The following is a 22,400-nucleotide window of genomic DNA, read 5'->3' as shown; positions in this document are numbered from 1 at the left end:
GTAAGAGGTTGTTCCTGTAAAATTTTGGAAAAAAAAAATCTGTTTGCCTTCTGACTGTGCCATAACAATTTGTCTGATGAAAACTTAATAATAATAATAATAATAATAATAATAATAATAATAATAATAATGGACTGTTTGGCTGGTGAGACAGTTTGTCAGTTAAAAGCCCTTGATTCTCTTGCAGAGGACCCAGGATTTGTTCCTAACACAGGGTGGCTTCTAACTGTATGTAATTCTAGTTTGAAGGGAGTCAATTCACTATTCTCATATCCACAGACATCTGAAATGCCTACGGTGCACACACATGCATACAGGCAAAATATTCACAGACTTATAAAATAAGGATAAACAAATTCTTTAAAAGAGAGTAATGGACTGATTTCTTTGACAGAGAAATGTTTATGAGAGCATAACTCTGAATCTGCAGAAGGGATGCTACTGATAACTCGTATGGTCGTCTACAAGGACTAGAAAGGAGAGGCTGCAACTGTTAATGAGGTTAGCCCTGTTAAAGGAGGCGTCTTCCCACAGGAACAATGAGAAAAGTGCCCTAGAGGGAAGACTCCACCCAGCTAAACTCGGCACTTATAAGAAATCCTAAAGAAATGCCTACTCCTAGAACGCTTCCACATAAGAAACCTGGTGCTAATATGATCAAAGGGGATTAGGGTAGGTCTCTGGTTGGCAGCCAAACAGGGAAATCTTGCTCAAGAGGTACTGGTTTTAGTGGCATGCAAGATACAAGAATAAAGGACACATGGATGCTTCCTGCATCGTTTCAGAGAGGTGTTAAGACCAGCTAATAGTGGCAAGAGATTCCCTGAAAGGCTGTAAGAGGGTGCTTCTGGAAAGTGAAACACTGATTTAGGCAATGACCCTGAGATGTTGGAAATGACAAAGCTGTAGGATATCTGCCAGTAAAGGTTGCATACAGGCAATGGATTTAGCACAATGGAGCGAAAGATGTATGCTTGTGCTGATTATCTGTGTTTCAACATTACACATCCTTGGCATTGTGAAAGTATGTTGCGGGCAGCAAAGCTTGAGGAGCAAAGCCATGATAAGCAAACCCTTCGGCACTGGTCATGGATCTAAAAGAGGGTTGGTGTTGACTCCCATGGGTCTCAACTTTGCTTTGGCCCAGTTTTGCCTCGCACTGCCTCCAGTATGACTACCGCAATTAGAATGCAAGTTCTATGGTATTGTATGTCAGAAGAATGCTATTTGCATGTTAATTTTACAAGATGTCATGATTTAGAGATTGTCTTGACCCTCAGAAGAGACTTTGGACCTTTCAATGCTGATGAAAATGCTCAGGACTATGGGGACACTCAAATTTTGATTACATTCATTTTTGTATGAAAGCACATGATCCTACAGAGGCTCAGAGTGAAATGTGTGGCTTAATGAGAAGCCTCATACCATAGGCTGAGGTGTTTGAATACTTGTCCCCCATCTGCTAACACTGTTTGAGGAGGAGATACAGCTCTGTTGAAGGAAGTGCACTGCTGTGGGTAGAATTCGACAGTTTACAGTCTTGTGCGTATTCTAGCTCCAGGTCCAATACTGTCCTGCCCAACACTTGCTGGTGTGCCTATTCCTGCCCACCAAAAAGGACTCCTATATTTTACAAACCTTATGCTCAAAATAAACTTTTCCTTCCTTTTATCAAATCAAAAGAAAATGAATAACATACAGTTATACATATAAGCAGGTTCCTTTATATGTAACAAACATTCTTCCTCTCCTCTCCTCTCCTCTCCTCTCCTCTCCTCTCCTCTCCTCTCCTCTCCTCTCCTCTCCTCTCCTCTCCTCTCCTCTCCTCACCTCTCCTCTCCTCTCCTCTCCTCTCCTCTCCTCTCCTCTCCTCTCCTCTTCTCTCTCTCTCTCTCTCTCTCTCTCTCTCTCTCTCTCTCTCTCTCTCTCTCTCTCTCTCTGAAATAAGGTTTCACTGTGCATCCCTGGATGGTCTGTCACTGCTTTTCAAGTGCTGGGGTTAACAAGCATTGAAATTAATAGAGTTTGCTACCACAACTGATTTTCCAAAGAATTTCTTTTCATTAACTGTTTTAAGATAAATTTCTTACATTAAAATAAATATATATTTTGATCCATTAATACATGATATGCAGGTTTTATATAATGAATTTTCACTGCATAAAAAAATTTAAAACTACTAGGAAAAGCAGTCAAAAACATAAATTTTGACCAGGGTAAGAAAACAAAATACATTGAACACCTGTTTTATAATTAATGAACCAGGTCGATGATTTTATGTTGTGCATAAATCATGGAATGAAAAATTAAAGTATTAAAGGCTTATACCAGCTTTTCATATTACCAGTCTAATCACACTGGTAATTACTCTTTTAATTGTAGAAAAACATTTAAACCAGTCCAAAGAAAATCACACTGCCAAGAAACCCAGATGTATTTTCAATATTTTTTTTCAACGCTGGTGTATGAATACAGAACATCACATATCCTAGGTAAATCTGGAATCATTGGTTTCTATTTTATTAAATTAGTGTAAATATTTCAAGTTTAGTAGTTTTTCTCTCTTTCTATACACGGGAATATTGTGTCTCTCACATTTAATTATGATTTCATTGAATCATGTTATTCTATACAGTTTCTAAGGTGATCTTAGATGTTGTCCAATATCATTTTCAGTTACATTGCATATGTGAAAAATCTCCATAATATTGCTTCTAGTTTACACAGGAATATTATGAATTAAAATTCCTGAAGCACTTTAAATGGAGACACAGAAGAATAGAATTTACTTCTTTAATTACTTTAAACCAACTTACTGAATGTATGCTGATCTTTAGAAATATGTGATAATTATTTGGACAAGTTTGGTACCTCAGAGCAAAAAAGCAAATTTGCATTTCATAAGCATGACTTGTGATTCATATCCACTGCCATTTGCACCCTTCTGATTCTTCCCCTCAGACCCCACCGCTTTTCACTTCCAAAGGAATCTACTCAGGTTTAAAGCCACTGACTCTATTTCATATTGCTTATTCTTGTGTGCAGGACCATCGATAGGATCATGGGTGGCCATGCAATGACCACTTCCCTGAAGAAAACTGAATCTCTCTCCCCAGTAGCAATTAAATTGACAATAGAGCCTTGGCAATAGATGGGAATTTATGAGCCCTTCCTATATTAAAGCTCAGATTTTGGGTGCCTTAATCTTTATGTAGGCCTTTATGTAGGTCTTATGTAGGTAATCTTGGAATACATTGAATTCATGTGTATAATTGTCCTTTCATACCTGGTAAACATGATTTCACTGTAGATATCTGATACCTTTGGTTCTTGCAATCTTTTTGGTCCCTGTTCCAAGATGGTAATGCTGCTTAATCACAGCAATTACAAAGTAACCAACTCATATCCCTAACATCTAATATCTCTACAGAGATGCTACTCTTACTTACGTTTGATATGCACTAGTAGTAATTCAGAAATATGATTCTACTTGTACTACCTCATTAGGAAGGGGTAAGGGCAAGGAATAGATTAGCAATCATTTTCCACAAAATCTTGGAACATCATTATTTTGAATTACTAGAATGTCAAGGAGGCCAGTGACGACTCTAAGACATGATGCCAAAGGAAACATAGGCCTAGAAAATTGTTTCCATCATATCCAGGAGATGCCTTCCCTGTAAACCCTAGAGTATGTAGCAATGTGATAGACTGAGTGTGTCCTTCCACAAATCATATATACTGGAACTTCTTTAGTCTTCAATGTCATGGAATTTACATACAGAATCTTTGGGAGTTAATTAGTTTATGGTAAGGGAATGATAGAGGGAAATTTGTGATAAGAGAGTTGCCTTTGTAAAAGACAAAGAAATGTGTGGTTTATGTTTGCCCATGCACCAAGGAAAGGCCCTGTGAGCACATGACAATCTGGAAGAGAATGCTCATCAGGAACATGACCATGCTGGTAACCTGATTTTACACTTCTAGTCTCCAAAGCAGTCTAAAAGATATGCCTAGTTTAAATACTCAGCTACATTATTTTATTATACAATTCCTGCTCCTGTTAGCTTTAACTGTCAAGCTGATGAATCTTAGAGTTGTCGGAAAAGAAAGTTCTGACTGAGGAATTGTCCATATCAGAATAGCCTATAGCATATCTTTTGGATTTGGATTTTGACATGATTATTAATTGAGGCAGGAGAATCAATGACCTTTGGCAGCACCATCCTTCTGTAAGTGGTCTTGAGCGGTCCAAGAAATCTAGACAAGCACTAGCTTCTCACTAGGGTACCAAGTAATGTTTCTCGATGGGTTCTGAATTCCTTATTTGATTTTTTTTTTCAGTGACAGATCTGTGATCTCTAACTGTAAGCTGAAATGAACCCTGTCCGTTTTTAAGTTTCTTATGGACAGAGTGTTTTATAATAGTAACATGAAGGAAATTAGAATGTTACCAGGGCCCCGAAGACACTGGATTTTCTTCTGAGAACTGATGCACTGTTGCAAGGTGCATACAGCGTTCAGTGATGACGGGTATCAAGCAGATATTAAGAAGAACTACTAAGTCATCAGTTATTCATAAGGCCTGATTTTATTTATATGTTTGAAATTTGTTGGATTTTAAAGTTTGACCTTTCAAGAGTTGTCCATTTCTTAAAATTCCTTATAACTGTTCATCTCCATTTGTGTTGAAACATATCATAATAAGTTCTGATGTGAATCAAATAATACCTATCAGAAAGAGGGAAATTAATATAAAATTATAATAACTGTTAGAATATAAACCAAAATATGTGACTTTTTACATGTTCACAGGAAGTACATGTAATATTTGAGAAAACAAAACACACAAAGAAACAAAAGAAAACTACAGTTGATGGGTGGAAGATTACATCATCCATTTTTGAAATGATCATTTCCTTAGGCCTTTTGGAGAAAGAAATATATTTTACATTCTATTAATATTTTCTTGAAATCATCATGCTATAAATGTAACCTAGGTTGTTGTATTCAGGAGAACAAATTTATATGTGCAAATGAGCACTCCCCTGTAACATTTCAGTGTTAAATGAGGTAGAGCTACTATAAAATTTGGGGATATAAGATAAACAATTTAGACACAAATGTAACCTATGTGCTATGACAAAGAAATATTTATTTCTAAATATTTACTGATGTAGTTTTTAAATGGTAATGGTGAATGCATATATCATCTATCTTATCCTATAGATGGTGCTTTAGAGTCATGGTGAGAGTGTGGAAATGTAAACTTTTGAGCAAATAATTACTCAATAAACCACACGTCTACTAATTCTATGCAATTATGAACACTTGAAAATACGCAATCAATGTAAGTCTGAGTTATAGGGCTATCTATGCCCACCTAACTTTAGAATGTGTCTGATATTACAAATTATCTTTCTAGTGCAGGAAAAAGTGCATTTATAATTATTTTATGCCAAACATGAGTTAAAAAATCAGATGAAAATGTTACAAATAGAAATCATGAAAAGATTCAATATTTCTTAACATGTATTGTTCCAAGTAACTGTTAAATAATTTGTCACAAAATAATTAAGTATAATTACTAGTTAATATGTAATAATTAGTCACAGAACTTGATGACATCCTAGTCAGATTCAGACATACTATGTATTTGGGGCATATTGTATTAAAACACATACCACATGCTTGCTATCTCCTTTGTTTTCTAAATTACAGCTTTAGTTCAACTCTGGTTTCAGAGTAAGGTGACACCTTTGAAACGTAGCAAATGAACAGGCAGAATGCCAACAAACCTGCTTACTTTGAAACACAAAGGGGCTTGAGAAAAAAAGCTTAATCATTTAACACTCTTAGTTCAGTGCTACTGTAGTAAATGACACATATTTCAAATTAGAACTGGCTTGATTATTTTCAAGTGACTCTTAACACTCTTGCATTGTACATGTTTGGTTCAGGTGGCAGGACTTCTATGGTGACTTCTTGTCACACTTTGTAATGTTTAAAATTTTTGTAATCTTTATGCCATTCTTGACACAAAGGTGTATAATATAAGGAAGTCAGACATATGTACTGTATGAGTATTTATTTAAGACAGTCATTTTCATGGCCCCTCAAGTACTGATAAATTCATTACTATAACTTTTTTCTACTTGAAACACCCTAATTGTGATAGATTTCCTTGATCATAATTTATAACTCACCTGTCCTGCTTTTTTGTGATCTTGTTTGTAAATTAATGTGACTACATTGCAAATGGTATTATTTTGACTCTGTTTTTAATTATTAAGTTGTATAGTCTTCCCCTATGAAAGTTAGTACACATAGGTATGTTTATTACACATTAGCAAGCATGTATGTTCAATAGTTAAATAACCCTATCAAAATTAGATAGGGTGTTTTAAGTAGTCAATGCTCTTAAATTTATGGTGAGCATGCCACAGCTTCCTGAATGCTGAGCATGTGAACTGCCACACATTTTTGTAAGCTGTATTTCAAATAGAACATATATATATATATATATATATATATATATATATATATATATATATATATACATATACATATATATATAGAGAGAGAGAAATAGATAGATAGATAGATAGATAGATAGATAGATAGATAGATAAATAGATAGATAGATAGATAGATATATCATGATGGCAAAATATCAATCCCATCATAGCCTGTTTCCACAGGGTTACAAAACTTTAAACACTGGGGGCAGCGGTTGGGGGACAAAGACACTTGTGCACACCCTGCCAAAAACAAATCCGAAAACAATATGATGACTCTGTAGATAATAAAGCAAATCAGAGAGGTGGTAAAAGGAAAAACAAAACAAAACAGGCAAGTAAACAAACAACAACAACAGGAACCCCACTGCTGTCCTGTGTCTAGTGCGGCTGCCTTTGTCGGGTTTTGTCCAGTGCTTAATAAGGCCCTCGATAAGGCAGTGTAGATGCAACAAGTCCAGAAGGGCAGAGACTCTTGGAATGGAGCCAGCCCATGTAGGAAGGAATGAGGGCAATCCTGTGTAGATTTCAGAAATGGCAGTGCCAAAGTTCTGTGTAAAATGCCACAGAAATGTCAAACAGTTCCAGACTTTTGCTTACACTTGTCAGACATAAGCCAACGCTTTAAATGAATGCTAAAGAAGGAAACACCACACTTTGTGGAAATTATCAAGTTTTTTAAAAATTCATATTTTTTATGAAAAGACTCAAGTTGCACACCATAACATTTACCATATCCATGAAACAGTTAAACATTTCTTGACACTCAGTGAACCAGAAGAGAACAGTCAGTCCCAAAGGGGAAAGAAAATCAACAGATGTGAACCGAAAAATGACCCAGATGTTTAATAAATTGCTGTTTGTTTAGAGCTGATACTTTAGACAAGTTTTACCTGTGATGCATGAGTTAGGATAAAAAAAAAAAAAGATCAGACAAATACTCAAAAAGAATGAACAAAGAGAAATTCAGAGGAAAATGACTGATGTAATAAAACAGAGCAAGATTATTATTATTTTTTTTTTTTTTTAGTTTTTCGAGACAGGGTTTCTCTGTGTACCTTTGTGCCTTTCCTTGAACTCACTTGGTCGTCCAGGCTGGCCTCGAACTCACAGAGATCTGCCTGGCTTTGCTTCCCGAGTGCTGGGATTAAAGGCATGCGCCACCACTGTCAGGCGATTAAATTTTTAAAACAAAAAAATTAAGTAATCTCTACAACAGAGCAAAAAACTCACTGTATGGCCTCTATAACAGGGAATGGACTGCTGGGTTGTCAGATAAATTAATGTAAAGCAACTTGAATGAGTTAATCTCCAGGTATTTAATACAAAAGCTCCAAAAGTGCTTCACAGGCCACTGAGATAATTTAAAATGGTCTCATACACATAGGTGTGTGTATGGGCACACACACAAGTGTATGCACAAGCATGAATGTATAGTCACAGATGAAAGAGTTTGGGAGGATGAGTTATGCCTGGAATTGACCCCAAACTACACAAGCATGTTGACAACTGTGATTTGTGAATCTCAGTACATCATAAATAGAGGAATTCAAAGAAACTCATATCTGGACAGATTCTAATGGAGTTGATAAATAACAAAGATAATACATATACCCAAATGAAAATTAAGACATATGCTTTTCCAAAGAAATGCAGGGAAAACTATAGAAATTTCTCTTTAGAAACACAGGCTAGAAGACAGAGACACCATCTCCTTGGAGGAAAAATAACAGAAAATTCTCACAAAAACAAAAAAAACTAATAATTGTTCAGGAATAAGGATAGGTGGGGAACTGATTTTTGTGGACATCGACATTGTACACACTTAATGTGAAAAGAAAGCCCAACAGGACAGGACACACTTGTAATTCCAGCCCTCTGCAGACAGATGCATGAGGATTGCCATGAGTTTCTGTTCACTTGAACTACACAGTGAGGCAGAGTAATATATAATGGACAACAAATTGAATCTTGGGTAATAGATTTACAACATTAAGGAAGAAGGCAGATCAAAAGGATGGTATAGCTTTTCAGTTCTTCAAGATATTTGTAACTGGCTAAGATGCATATTCTGCAATTTATATAAAGTTGTCAATGAATATTACTATAATATATTTCTGGACATATTCAAATATTACTTAATGAAGAGGAGTAATTGGCATATATAAATAATGCAACAAATCTCAAAGTTTGAATAAAACATTGTAAGAAATGGTGATTGTTTAGAAAATATGAAATATATTAAATTACTTACTTAAGATGCCACATTAAAAAACTTTATATAAAGAGTAAATTGAATATAGAACTTAAAAAATTAGGGGAATAATGAAGATAAGACAAAAATCTTCAAAATAGAAAACAAGTACATAATAGATGATAACAATAAAATATTATAAATGATAACTTTGAAGAAATTGATTGTTAATCTTATTAAATATTCCAGAAAAAGAAAGAATTTCAATAAATAATAGTTTGCCGATGAGATACATGCACTGAAAAATAAAGACATTTTTCAAAGTGAACTGAAAATGAATCATAGAATTTAACATAAAATTAAATTTCCAAAGCTTAAGAAGGAATTAGAGAAGTGAAGACTCATAGAAAGATTAAATACAATGCAAACTGTAACACATGAAAGTCCAGCATTATATATTTCATAGACAGTAATTTGGGTATGGAAAAGAATTTAAAATGATAGATAAAAATATATGTATGCATCTTCATTCTTTAATATTTAACTTTGAAAAACCATAAGCATACTAAATAATTGGAAACATATAAATTCTATCCATATGGTAACGATAAGATTTAGATACTATATTGATGTACATACAGGCATGACAGTGAATGGTGACTGAAAGCTAAGCAAGGCACATCACACAGTAGGAGAAAATATGGGCAAACCATGCACTTCATAACGAAGTAAGAGCCAAAACACATATGGGACTCGAGTTAATAAACAGGAACACCCTGATTTAGAAATGGGCAAATAACTAGAACAGATATGTCTCTGAAGAAGACAAGTAACTGAATCTTGTGCATTAATAGTCACTCAAAGCATCTGTGGGGCTGTTAGTTAAGATGCATGTAATGTCAATGAAATAGCTTTCTTGCCATTGTGATTAGTAGAGTTGGTAAGTACGTAAATAATAGAATTTATTCACATTGATCTTGGCTATTTTTGTTAAAGAAATTATCAATATGAGTTCTATCATATTTAATAGTTACTATTACGTTCTATTAATATTAGCACAGTGAAAATACCATGATGAAATATTCTGTAAACAAGAATACTTCAAATACCCCCCCCCAAGATTGTTAATGTTTTTCAGGTATCAGATAGTATCCAGCATTCCTAATTCACATGTAGTTGTTGAGAATGGCCTTACATTTTTCCTCTTTAATATCATGTAGAGAACATTATTTTAAATCTGAGGTAATGAATTAAGGTAGAAGCTCAATTTTTATTAGTCTTTAAGCATGTAGTTATAATAAACCACATAGTCTTGAACTCACCTCATCATGAAAACCACTAACAATTTCTTTTATAAATTGCACTTTTAAAAATAATAATTTACAGACAATAAACAATTTTTGATGAAGTATAAGGATTGACATATATCACTGCATTTTGTATCTTATGCTGATGCCAATTAATTCAACAAAATTAGCAAGGACTCAAAACACATCTACATATCTAAGACTTTGGCTTTAAGCACACACATGCACATACACACACACACACACACACACATGCACACATGCACAAACACATACATGGTTTAAGGACTTGATTATCAAAAACAAGTATGGTGCCGGGCAGTGGTGGCGCATGCCTTTAATCCCAGCACTCGGGAGGCAGAGTCAGGCGGATCTCTGTGAGTTCGAGGCCAGCCTGGGCTACCAAGTGAGTTCCAGGAAAGGCGCAAAGCTACACAGAGAAACCCTGTCTCGAAAAACCAAAAAAAAAACAAAAAAAACAAACAAACAAACAAACAAAAAAAAACCAAGTATGGCTCGTTGATCTAGTATTTTCCGTTCAATATTTCAAAGGATAGCAGTCAGCATTTTCTGGTAGTTCATTAAATACAAGTCACTGTGAAATGTACAGGGACTTCCACTGGTTATCTCTAATAACTGACTGAATGGTTTCCTTCCTTCTAAAGCTGTGCATTGAACATTGAAAAAAAATGTACCAACCGTTCATGTTGATTTTTGTATAAAAGTCATATTTTCTCAAACCAGCTAAAGTTATTGTCTTTACAGTACACAGTGAGTATGACTTACATTCAATGTCAAGGTGCATGCTCCTCTGGTGCCCACCAATTCTACTCGCAGCCTCACAGTCATATCTCCCTGAATCCGATAACTTCACATCTCTGATGTGCAGCGATGAGTGTCCATGCTGCCCTTTGACTTCAATACGGCCATCTGGGCTCTGTTCACAAAGATTCAGAAACAACAAAAAAGCAAGAGTTTACTCGTGTTGAGGAGAAATGATGCACAGGCTCATCATGTTTGTCATGTCAGCATATCAATGAAAACGTGCTGATGTCACATTTAAATATGGAAGAATACAGTTTCTGTATTTGCTACTTTATGATATTCAGTTTCTCATTTTACATGAGCAACTGTTCACAGGGCACTGATATGTAGGGTAGCCTTTCACAAATATTTTGTCAGCCACTTTTAGTTATTTTTTGCTGTTATTTTTATACCTTTTTGCCTTTTATTGAAAATAATTTCTTTTCCCATATAATATATCCTGATACAGGTTTCCTCCCTTCCACTCTTCTCGGTTTCTTTCTACATCCCCTCCCTTTTGGATCCATTCCCTTTTTGTCTCTCGGTAGAAAAAGAACAGGAGTCTAAAAAATAACATCAAACATAACAAAATAAAATGTTGTCATCTAAAATGAAACAAACAAATAAACAAACAACAAAAAAACCCAAAAAAACAAACACTGAAGTTAAACAAGGCAAATCCACAACAGGAGAAGGGCCCAAGCAAAGGCACAAGAATCAGAGATCCACTCCATTCCCTCACATACTAAGGAGATCCATAATAACACTAAACTGAAAGCTATAACACATAAGCAGAGGACCTGGGGTGATCCATGCAGGCCCTGTGCTTCCTCCTTTGCTCTCTTTGTGGGTGAGTTCTTATGTGACTGAACTTAAACGTCTATATATTTCTGAAATTTTATCATAATTTTAGGATCATCCAAATTCAATTCATATCAAAAGATTCATTTATCCAACATTATATTGATTATGGGGCAGAGTAGGATTCATTTTTGTTTTGTAATTTTATCGATGTAGTTGTTACATAATCAGATACTGTCAGGTGACTTAGAATTTACCTTGTATCAGAAAAAGCAGTCTTCTCAAACAACTTTGATAATGACTTTTTCTACCAAAAATAGACTTTCTGACTCACAAATAATAGTAAAATTTAGTTTAAGAAAATACGACATTCTCTCAACAAATGATGAAACTGAACAAAGAACAACAACAAAATGCAAGCAATCATACAATTTAAAAGAACGAGAAAACCAACAAAGTCAAATCATAAATTTCTTCCACAAGGTAAGTAGGTCATTCTCCACAATTGCATGGGGATCCCATCACCCTTCAGATGCAAGTGTCCATTCCTTGCTCAGCAGAACTAGCCTTCCTTCATTAAGCACTGACTTCTCTTGGTTTTCATGATGCCCCAAATTGTCCAGTTTTCCCATGGTTTCCTGTCTCTGGCTACACCTTAGACTCTCCATGCAGACCCTGGACTTTGAAGCAACTCCCAGATGACTGTCTGCATTTTCTTTTCTTTTCAGAATACTCCTCTTAGGATGTTTCAGTCCTGCCAGTATATAAACTGATAATTTTCTCCATTCTTTCTCCTCCCAAGACCTCTCCTCACCCAGATCTTCAAAAGTAGCTATCTCACCTCAAGAGCATAGACATTAGATATGCATCTCAAATCACCATGATTATGTCTAGACTCTTCCCTTTGTTTTGAGATAAAGTCTTCTGTACAGCCCAGGCTGCCAACAACTTTGTGGTATCCAACCTCTCTTACTGATGGAATTACCATTATGTTCCCCATAGCCAGCAGTTACACAAGTCTGGAAAGAACTCCTCCAGACAACTCAGTGAGATCTGTTTTTCTTTCCATGATAGGAACTTTTGGCATGCCCTGTACAGTATCATGTGCTTGGCCTTAGATAGGTTTTTGGAATTTAATTTGTTAATGAATTTTCTAGAAGTAGAGTATCTGAATCTGCCACCTTCCTCGGCTTTCATCTTTCTGTCCCAATAACTTTGTTTCAATCAATCAATCAATCTGCTCTGTGCTCCGGCTGTCCTGTCTCTATTTGTACCACTTTGAAAGATATTGATACATGTCTATTGAATCAAGAGGGAATAGGTACATTTTTAGGTTGAATGCTACCCAGAACCACTTTCCAACACTGTGAAATGCATAGATATATTTCTTGTTTTTCTGACCAAATCAATATGAAATTCAGAAAGCATTTCTTGTGTTACTAGGAACATTTTTATCAGCAATTTTTTTGTTTTCATAATAGCTTCATGAATATTTCATCTCACCTTGGCTGTATAACTGCAAATATCATAACTTCCCAAGTAAACTCCAATCCTTCAGCTTGACAGTTAAGGACCTCTGTGTGTTATCACCTTTCTGTCCGAGCACATTTTACAATTTTAATACCATCAACTCGAATTATTTCAAATTATTTATACTGTCCTGAGTATCCTGTGCTTTCTCCAAGTACCTTCACATCATTGTCTCAAACTACTTCACCTTTATTGCTTCTAGCATCCATATTTACACTGCAAGATTCTCCTGTCTATCTTTTAATATATCGACCAGATTTTATTTACTATGCAAAATTGTCTTGCTTGCCTGAAAAAATGAGTACAGCACTTTTGACCTCTATGTTTTGCTTGGGACAAATGCATTTCCTCAATTAACTTTCCAAATTCAAGACCCTGTAGCACGGAGTAAAATTATAATTGAATAAATATGAGAAAATTTCAGTTTTGTTTCATGGCTATATACCATAGAATAGTGCATACAACAGAAAAGGTATTTTAATATTTTTGTAAACCAAATTGAGTCATTTACAACTGGTCTAATACAGAAGTGTTTCTGTTGTTATTTATTACTGATTACAAACTTGTTTTGTAATTGACCTTATTAGAAAATAGTAACCAGTTGTATTGATAATAATGTACATGAAGCAGCCAGAGAGATGATTCAGAGGGAGAGATCACTGGTTGCACTTCAAGGTGACCCAGGTTCAAATTCCAGGGAACACACAGATACAACTGTCTGTAACTACATCTCAGGGGACCCATCATCCTCTTGTGACCTCTCCGAGGTACTGCATGCCCATGGTACATAGACATTTGCAGGCCAAATACCAATAAACATATAACACAACACAATAAATATTTTCCTTGAAAAGTCAGTGTACAATATCTGGTCTGTTAACAAAAGTATTGTTTGTCAACATTATTGAAAAGTGAGTTTTAATATTTTAATTGTTGCTAAAAAATAAACACATTCTCTTTTTATAGCCCATAATAGATTATCTAGAATTTGACTTGGAAAATTCTCTGACTGAATGCTGAGTTAACATCAATTCACAGTGAAAATGCTGATTTTCAAAAATCAATATAAAAGTATAATATACAATTTGTATGAAAAAATGCTTTAAAAATATGTGATTCATTGAAAATTAAGTCATTTTAGGATATAACTTAGGCCTTGAAAAGTTCACTATGGGCATTTGACTAGAAGACCAAAGTCATTCCCTTATATCTGACATTCAAAAGGACATCTCTCTCTCTCTCTTTGTGCTACAAAAAGGCATTACACAAATCTAAAAGAAAATTCATTTATATCTTGGCTTTGATTCAATACTGCCTGAAGATTCATTTAGGACATCTGATATTTGATTGAGACAGGTTAATGGGCATTTTAGCTGCCTATCTAGGACTTCCAGGTTCTACCACTGAATGAAGTACGATGATTAGAAAGCAAAGTGTCTGCCTGTACATTATCATTTCTGCCCTTCATAGAAATGAACTCCTTGCAGTTTGATTCAATGTTTCATCTTTTGCCTTTCTAGAAGGTCATTTAAGAGAGGCTTATTGTATAACGGTTCCATAATTTTATAAAATGATTGCACATAGAGCTTACCATTATTTCAACAATCCATTACTGAATAACCACAGAATACTAGCATCTTGATTTAGTTAAAAAACTAACATTTTTGCTAATTATTACCATAAAACAATTGAAATTATAAAATGTACAGTTTCCTACAAAAAAGCCCCCTCATATTTATATTGTTAAATGACCTTAAAGTTAGAATCCACGTGTGCGTATTTGAAATGACAACTCTCCTTTCCTGTTTGCATCATGTCTTTGAAAACTATTATTGTTTTTAGTTCCTTTTTTATGTATGCAGTGCTTATTTATTTATTGTCAAGGTGTTATTCCAGAGTCCAGTCTGACTTTAAATTCTGGTTTCTGCTGCTTCAGCTTACAAGGTGCTCCTATTACAGTTATGTAGTCTTCTGGAATTTGAGATATCTGTGAATCAAGTCACCCATTCAATAACTCTGTAGGTTTTCTTCACTTACTCTGTTATAAGCAAACTCTCCACATACAGTGTTGAGCAAAAATAGAACAGACATTATCTTTAGTGATTTTCCAGCTTGTTTGTTTGTTTGTTTGTTTGTTTGTTTGCTTTTCGAGACAGGGTTTCTCTGTGTAGCTTTGTGCCTTTCCTGGAACTCGCTTTGGAGACCAGGCTGGCCTCAAACTCACAGAGATCTGCCTGCCTCTGCCTCCCGAGTGCTGGGATTAAAGGCGTGGGCCACCACCACCCTACAATTTTCCAGCTTAATAGAGGATTTCTAAGTATAGTAAAAAAAGAATAATAATAATAATTTTACCATGGAGAACACCACAACTTCATTTAAGGATTAAAGATAAATGTAGAATCAGACTGATGCTCACTGAACACCTAAAATGTAGGTTAAGTTTTTAAAATGATGATAACTGGATGGTGTTGAAAAAAAAAATTCAAAGCCGATGCCTCAAGGGCATATACGAGAACCGAAAGAACTCTACAAGTGCAAATGAGAGTGAGGGCATGATGGCAAATCTTCTGATTCAGGCAGGTGAGAAGAGTGCCTGCCCATAGAATCCAAGAAGACTGCAGAACTGTTGTGGGATAATGCTTTTGTACACTGGTTTAATAAAATGTTGATTGGCCAGTAGCCAGGCAGGAAGTATAGGCAGGATAAGCAGACAAGGAGAATTCTCGGAAGAGGAAGGCTGAGTTGGGAGATGCCAGCCCGCTGTCCAGGGAGCAGCATATAATGGCACACAGGTAAAGCCACGGAACATGTAGTAACATGTAGATTAACAGAAATGGGCTGAGATTAAGTGTAAGAGCTAGTCAGTAGTAAGCCTGAGCTAATGGCCAAACAGTTTTAATTAATATAAGCCTCTGTGTGTTTACTTGGGTCTAAGTGGCTGCCGACTGGGAGGAACACAGGAAAACTTGAGCTACAAAACTGGGCCCAATTATACATCCCTGCTGCTAGCCTTATTACTAATAGGATTGTATTATTATTGTTGTCACTTAAACTTGGCTTCAAATATTAAGACACAAAAGCAAAACAGAACTGCAAAATACATCAGCAGGAACATACTCCCAAGCTCAATACCAATAAATTGTCTAATTTTTAAGAATTATATGAATATTTCATTGACCAGTTCCAGGAATTTTAAACAGAAACATTCTCTTTGTTCTGTATAAGATCTCTGTATACTATTAGCATTAATTTTCTTTCCTCGTAGTTCCCTCCATGCTTCATAATTTTCTTTCTATTTTCACTTCATGAAGTGACCTTTTGGTGTAATTACTTTTCATCTTAGAAGCATAAATACATGTAATAAAGAATAATATGGGCAATAAAAATCCCTAGTGTGATTTTTTTTTCATAGGGTCCAATATCATTTCCTTTCCTTATATTTATAACCAATTCCTTATCTTTACAATCAATAATTTATTGAAAATTATAACATTAAATTAATGTTTATAAAAGGTATTACATATAATAAATGGTATTTCTGTGATACCACTCAAATGTTTAAAAAGTGAAAATAGCTATACGTCAGTAACGTATGATTATAGAGTTCTCAAATACTTTTTCTATATGCATTATAATATCCATCTTCTCCTTGATGTTAAACCACATATTATTAAAGACATACCTTAGACACTATGCTAGGTTCTAGAGATATAAAAAAAAATTACTAAGATGAGCAAAGCCATTAGGATAATGGCTTCCAGGATAAAAGGCTTAGAGGAAAGGATTGCAAATTACAGTCCATACTAGTGTAGCTAAAACTCAGTATACCAACTACTGTGGTTTGCAAATGGGAGGAACACATCATGTAGGTATTATTCGTCTATACTATAAGAAAAATGATAAATCATACGTTTATAAGAGACACAAAGTAAAATTTATGATTCATATTTAAAATTGTCATAGACTTAAAGATGACTTATAAATACACATAACACTGATCCTGGATCTCTGTGGAGTTGTGCATCCACAAAATTAGCCTGGACTAAGTGAAAGAGTTGGGAAAATGGAAAGGAAGTGAAAGGTACAAGCTTAAACTTGAAAGTTCATTGAGCTGTTGTAACATCAGTGGAGATGGTGTGTCCTGTATATAGTGGAGGAATTAAAAGAAGTAACTTTTAACTAATACATAAAACTATTATCAATAATCTACAATGCTGCAGGAAGTGAAATGTAATCATAGAAGATGATCAACATCATTAACCTTTAAGAAAATGCCACTCTGAATATCCAACCTGCTGATTAGACTGTAATAAAAGGACATGCTGCCAAATGTAGGTGAGGACATGGAGAAGTTGGATCTACTATACATTGCTCATGAAGATGTAAATGGTGCAAAAAAGGTAGATAAAGACAATGTCTCAAACATTAAACAAACACTGGTGATAAGTAACAGCATGGTTACAAATGCCTAAATGAAAAAAAAATGGGTTTTCTACATTATTGTAGATAACAACCCATCTAATAAAATCATTATTAATGAAAAGAAATTATTATATATCTCAAGATATATTTATCTCAAGATGGAAAATTGTAAAAAATATTAGCCCAAGTTGGAAAAGGCAATACAAATGTTATATATTTTTTATTTGAAATTTCACTAACAGTTTATTTGAAAAAAAACCAGAAATATAGTAACAGTTTGGGGGTCTCTGCAAAGAATAGGAGGTATTGAAGAGAAAGACAGTATAGACTACAGTAATAGCTTAGAATATCATGAAAAAAAGGATTTTCTTAGATCAATTTAGTAGTTCCATTGTGTGCTATGTTAGTTATATTATATGAATTACACTTTAAAAAAGTAAAATTCAGGTGAAGGAGTTTGAGTTTTATAAACATTGAAGAATACATGGAATATTTCACACAAATAAGTAAGCTGGTGTGGTGATATATTGTGTACCCTAATAAAATTTATATGAAGATCAGAGAATAGAACAAGCCACTAGATTAAACATAGAGGCCAGACAGTGGTGGCACATACCTTTAATCCTAGCACTCAGGAAGCAGAGATCTGTCTGGATCTCTGTGAGTTCAAGGCCAACCTGGACTATATGAGATTGACTTAGGAAAGAAAACAGAGCCAGGCAGTGGTGGCACACACCTTTAATCCCAGCACTTGAGATTTCATGCCTTTGCTTGGGAAGCACACAACCTTTAATCCCAGGACATAATATGGCAGGACAGAGAAAGGTACATAAGGCACGAAGAGACAGGAACTAAAGCCTCTGTTTGGTTGAGGCCTTTCAGGTGAGGACTCAGAGGCTTTCAATCTGAGGATTCATGGAAACAGGATTGGCTGAGGAGTTGGCGAGGCGAGGTTGGCTGCGGCTTACTCTGCTTTTCTGATCTTTCAGCTTTTACCCCAATATCTGGCTCTGGGATTTTTATTAAAGGACCATTTAGCAATTCCTGTTACAAGCTGGATTCACTTGTAAGTTACAAAGATCACTCATGATGTTTGGTGAATGAAAAAAAAAAACAAAAAACGATTGAAACATCAAAAGATCTTAATTTTTGAAATTCTCCAAGGTCAATGTATAAAGCGAGTGGTATTAGGATTGTCTTCTTTGCGGGTTGGTAAGTCTGTGAGGCAGAGCATTCCTGACTGCGACTCAGGAAGATGCAGAAGAGGAGGTAGAAAAAATACAAGCAACAGTGGGAGTCAAACACAGGAAGGTGGAAAGGCCTGCCATGGTCAACTGGACTGATGAGTATGTGAACTCACAGAGACTATAGCAGCATGCACATGCACAGTTCTAAGCCAAATGGGGTCTCAGTACTGAAAAGAGAATTGGGGAAAAGCCCCCATCCCTAACCCAGAAGCAATCTGTAACCGATATCTGCTCATAAAGGAACAATTACGTTTTCTCCAAGGAACTCTTACTGGGAAAAGAAACAAAACAAAAAACACATTTAAGGGTATGTCCCATGTCTGTACAGCAATAGGTGGACAATACTAAATCAAATCAATGCTATTTTTCAAACTTCTTTGTGTCATAATGCTTTGCCTGGGATTTTTTTTTTCTTACAGGTCTTTTGTTTATTTACACAATATGGTTTCGGGTTTCTTGCTTTTATGGAATTTCTGTGTGTGCAAAAGTCTGTGTCTTTGCAGCCATAGGTTTTCCTGTGCTTTTACTCTGGCTTTTTTTTTCCTGCTCATACTGTCCTATTCTTCTTTTTGTTTTGTTTTATTTTTATTTTATTTTAGATGCCTGTTTTCTACTGACAGAGCAAGGAAGGAACTGGATTTGGATACACGGGGAGGTGGACCCAGGAGGCGTGGAAGAGGAAACCATAACCAGAACATATTGTCTGAAAAAATATATTTTCAATAAAAAATAATCTTTTTAAAAAGAGAGGATAAAATAGATGAAGTGCGATACTGGGTATGTGAGAGTGGTGGCAGTAAAGTGTCGGTAACTATTAAAGCCAGGGAGCAGAGGGTGAGTGAGATAAGGAGTGGGTGTGGATAAACAAAAAGGAATATTTTATTAATAATCCACATATAATTATATTATTTTTATAAAACAGTTTATATATATTTATATGTGTGCATGTAAACTTTTAAACATTCTATTTAATAATTATTTCTATTTTATTGTGTTTTATATGTAGACAGGATCTTGTTTAATGCCCATGCCTTGTCTGATGCTCTTTATGTAGCTGAGTGTGGACTTGAGCTCATTACAATTCTCCAGTGTCAGCCTTTACCTCAAGCATCTTCAGATACCATATTAGACACAGGATCCTTCCTGAACCCAGGAAACATGTATATTAAATTAGATATATATAAAAATTCAAAGCATGCTTCCACAGTTCTCAAAACTGCAGCCATTTTTAATTGGAAAGAAACTGACATTTTAGTATTATGTTTGTGCAGTTATTAAATGATGATCATTCCACAATGTTTAAGGTTTCCTTACTCATTGCTGTTGAGGACTAAATGACAATATGTAGGTTCAGTGCTGGGCACAAGAATGTTGATCAGTGGTAATGTTTAATTACAGGCAGAAAAGATTTAAAAAATAAACAGAACCCCTCTACCAATTAAGAAGTACAACTGTACCGCCATGGTAACTTATAAAATATCTGGCCTATTATATTAAACACAAAATGACTACCCCTTGTCTTCCAGTCTGTTTCACATAAGTCACCACGAAACTTTACATAGGTATTTTCTCCTTGTTTATCCTGTCTTACGACCAAGGTGGCAGTCAGGCAGCCAATATTTTAAAATTCACATTGCCCTTGTTATGTAAGGTCAAAGAAAAAGCCAGTCTTTTCCCTGTATTATGACTATAAACCTGCCCCCTCTCTCTCATCTTTTTCTCTCTCCCTGTCTCTTTCTTTGTCTATCTCTGTCTTTGTCTCTGTCTCTCCTCATATTTTTCAGATTTTGAAAAAGATGTAAAGGTAGATTTAACTGTCATTCACTCTAAAATTATAAAGTCAGGTAAAAAACAATGGACTTAACATTAGTGATCATAGTTTGCCACAGATGTAAGAATTCCTAGTTCTTTATTATTTCACTCTTGCTTTTAAAAATTAAAGTACTTGCAATACATACATCAACCTGTAATTCCAGTTTGAGGGGCTCTGACACTCTTGTCTGTCTTCCACAGGCACCCACTGCACTCACATGCACATACCCCATCACCATATATATATGCAATTAAAAACAAAAAATTAATCTTATAAAAAGGCCAATGACCTAAATACTTATTATCCATTAAATATATAAGATTAGCAAATAGTTTCATACTAAAATCTGAATTTGTCCATCATCATGGTTATGAAAATCAAAGCTATTATTTATCATCTCACAAAGCATGGTTATTCATTATCAATGACTAAAGTTCACACTGTGTTGATAACTATGAGTAAGAAACATCCTTTGTATCCATGTTAGAAAAGAGTGCAAAGCTTCTCCTGCAGAATGAAAAGAAGATGGTCCTGGGGTCAAGAGACCCAACACTGTTAATAACATCAATGTAAAGGAAATCAGTATGTTGATGAAGATATATATGCATTCATGATTATTTCAATACTATTGCCATGGATGAGAATTGTAAATCACATAAGTATCCATCACTGGCGAACAGGTAACAAAATTGTGTGTATGTTGACTTGCATATATATTACTATTCCTACATTTATAAGGAAGAAATACCATCAAATTTATCATATAAGAAAAATTTGAGATGCTACTATTATTTAAAATACAGAATGAAAAGTATGACATAGCCTGCTTTACATGATGATTCAATTAAAATGATGCTGCAGAAATTGGGAGTGAAATCTTGTTAACCAGAGCCTGAGAGATTAGAGAAAATGAGACATGACCTTTGGTTGATCACTGGACAATGCAATCTCATTACATGGTAGAAGTTCTGTTGCACTGTTACATAGTGTGGTGTACATGGATAATGATCATGAAGTGTATAGATTTTAAAAGAGTAGGCATTGTTTTGAGGTTTTTTTTTAATCTATAAAGGGATGATAAATATTTGAGGTTAGTAATACATGTAATTTGACTTACCTATTGAATACTATATTGAAAACATTGCCTTTCACCACATAACTACACATTTTAGTACTGTTTCATACATAAGTGAATTCAATTTCATAATAAAATCAATTGAAAAACAAAATGTCAAATGAAGTCCAAAAAAACTGAACATTTTTAATTGGTAGAAATTTTCAATTGACAAAGAAAGGACTTCTAAAGCAGTGTAGAAGGTGAACTACTGTAATCTAAAACAATGCAAATGAGAAAATGCTGCAGATTTGGTCGCTGTGTTTGATATGTAGGTGTGTTAGTGTCAATATACATTCATAAATGGGTAACATCTAGAAGGCTTAACAGTAAGAATTCCCTTGCATGGGAAAAAGGGATCCATACCACTAGCCACAGAAAGAACTAAAATGGAACACCATGTGCATAGCCTATATTCCTTTACTATATTCTTTCTTCTAACGTCATTTAAAATTATGGGTTAAAGAGGTTTGGGATGAATTTTTCCAGTGATGCATATTAATTTCTGGATGATACAAATGAACTAGCAACATTATTATCTGGGAAAATTTGGTGAAAAGTGCCTAGAGAGTATGAGGGCTCCAGATACATTTGTGTAAGAAAATATAACATGTAAGAAAAAGCCTGTATTCCTAATTGTGTTGGGAAAT

At 34.9% G+C, this 22,400-nt stretch overlaps 1 protein-coding gene across 2 annotated transcripts in view; it reads right to left on the bottom strand.

The window, feature by feature from the left end:
• Ncam2 (neural cell adhesion molecule 2) overlaps nucleotides 1-22,400 on the bottom strand; it is a 431,206-nt gene that overhangs the window by 103,662 nt on the left and 305,144 nt on the right. For both annotated transcript variants that reach the window (XM_052741042.1, XM_052741043.1), the window contains exon 9: nucleotides 10,806-10,956. In XM_052741042.1, coding sequence (XP_052597002.1) covers nucleotides 10,806-10,956 — 151 coding nt within the window. The remainder of the gene's footprint in view (nucleotides 1-10,805; nucleotides 10,957-22,400) is intronic.

This window comes from Peromyscus californicus, unplaced genomic scaffold (assembly GCF_007827085.1).
Source record: "Peromyscus californicus insignis strain IS unplaced genomic scaffold, ASM782708v3 Scaffold_16__1_contigs__length_79575227, whole genome shotgun sequence".
NCBI lineage: Eukaryota > Metazoa > Chordata > Mammalia > Rodentia > Cricetidae > Peromyscus > Peromyscus californicus.
Note: the sequence above shows the minus strand (reverse complement) of the source record. Positions and strands in the feature narration are given on the sequence as shown.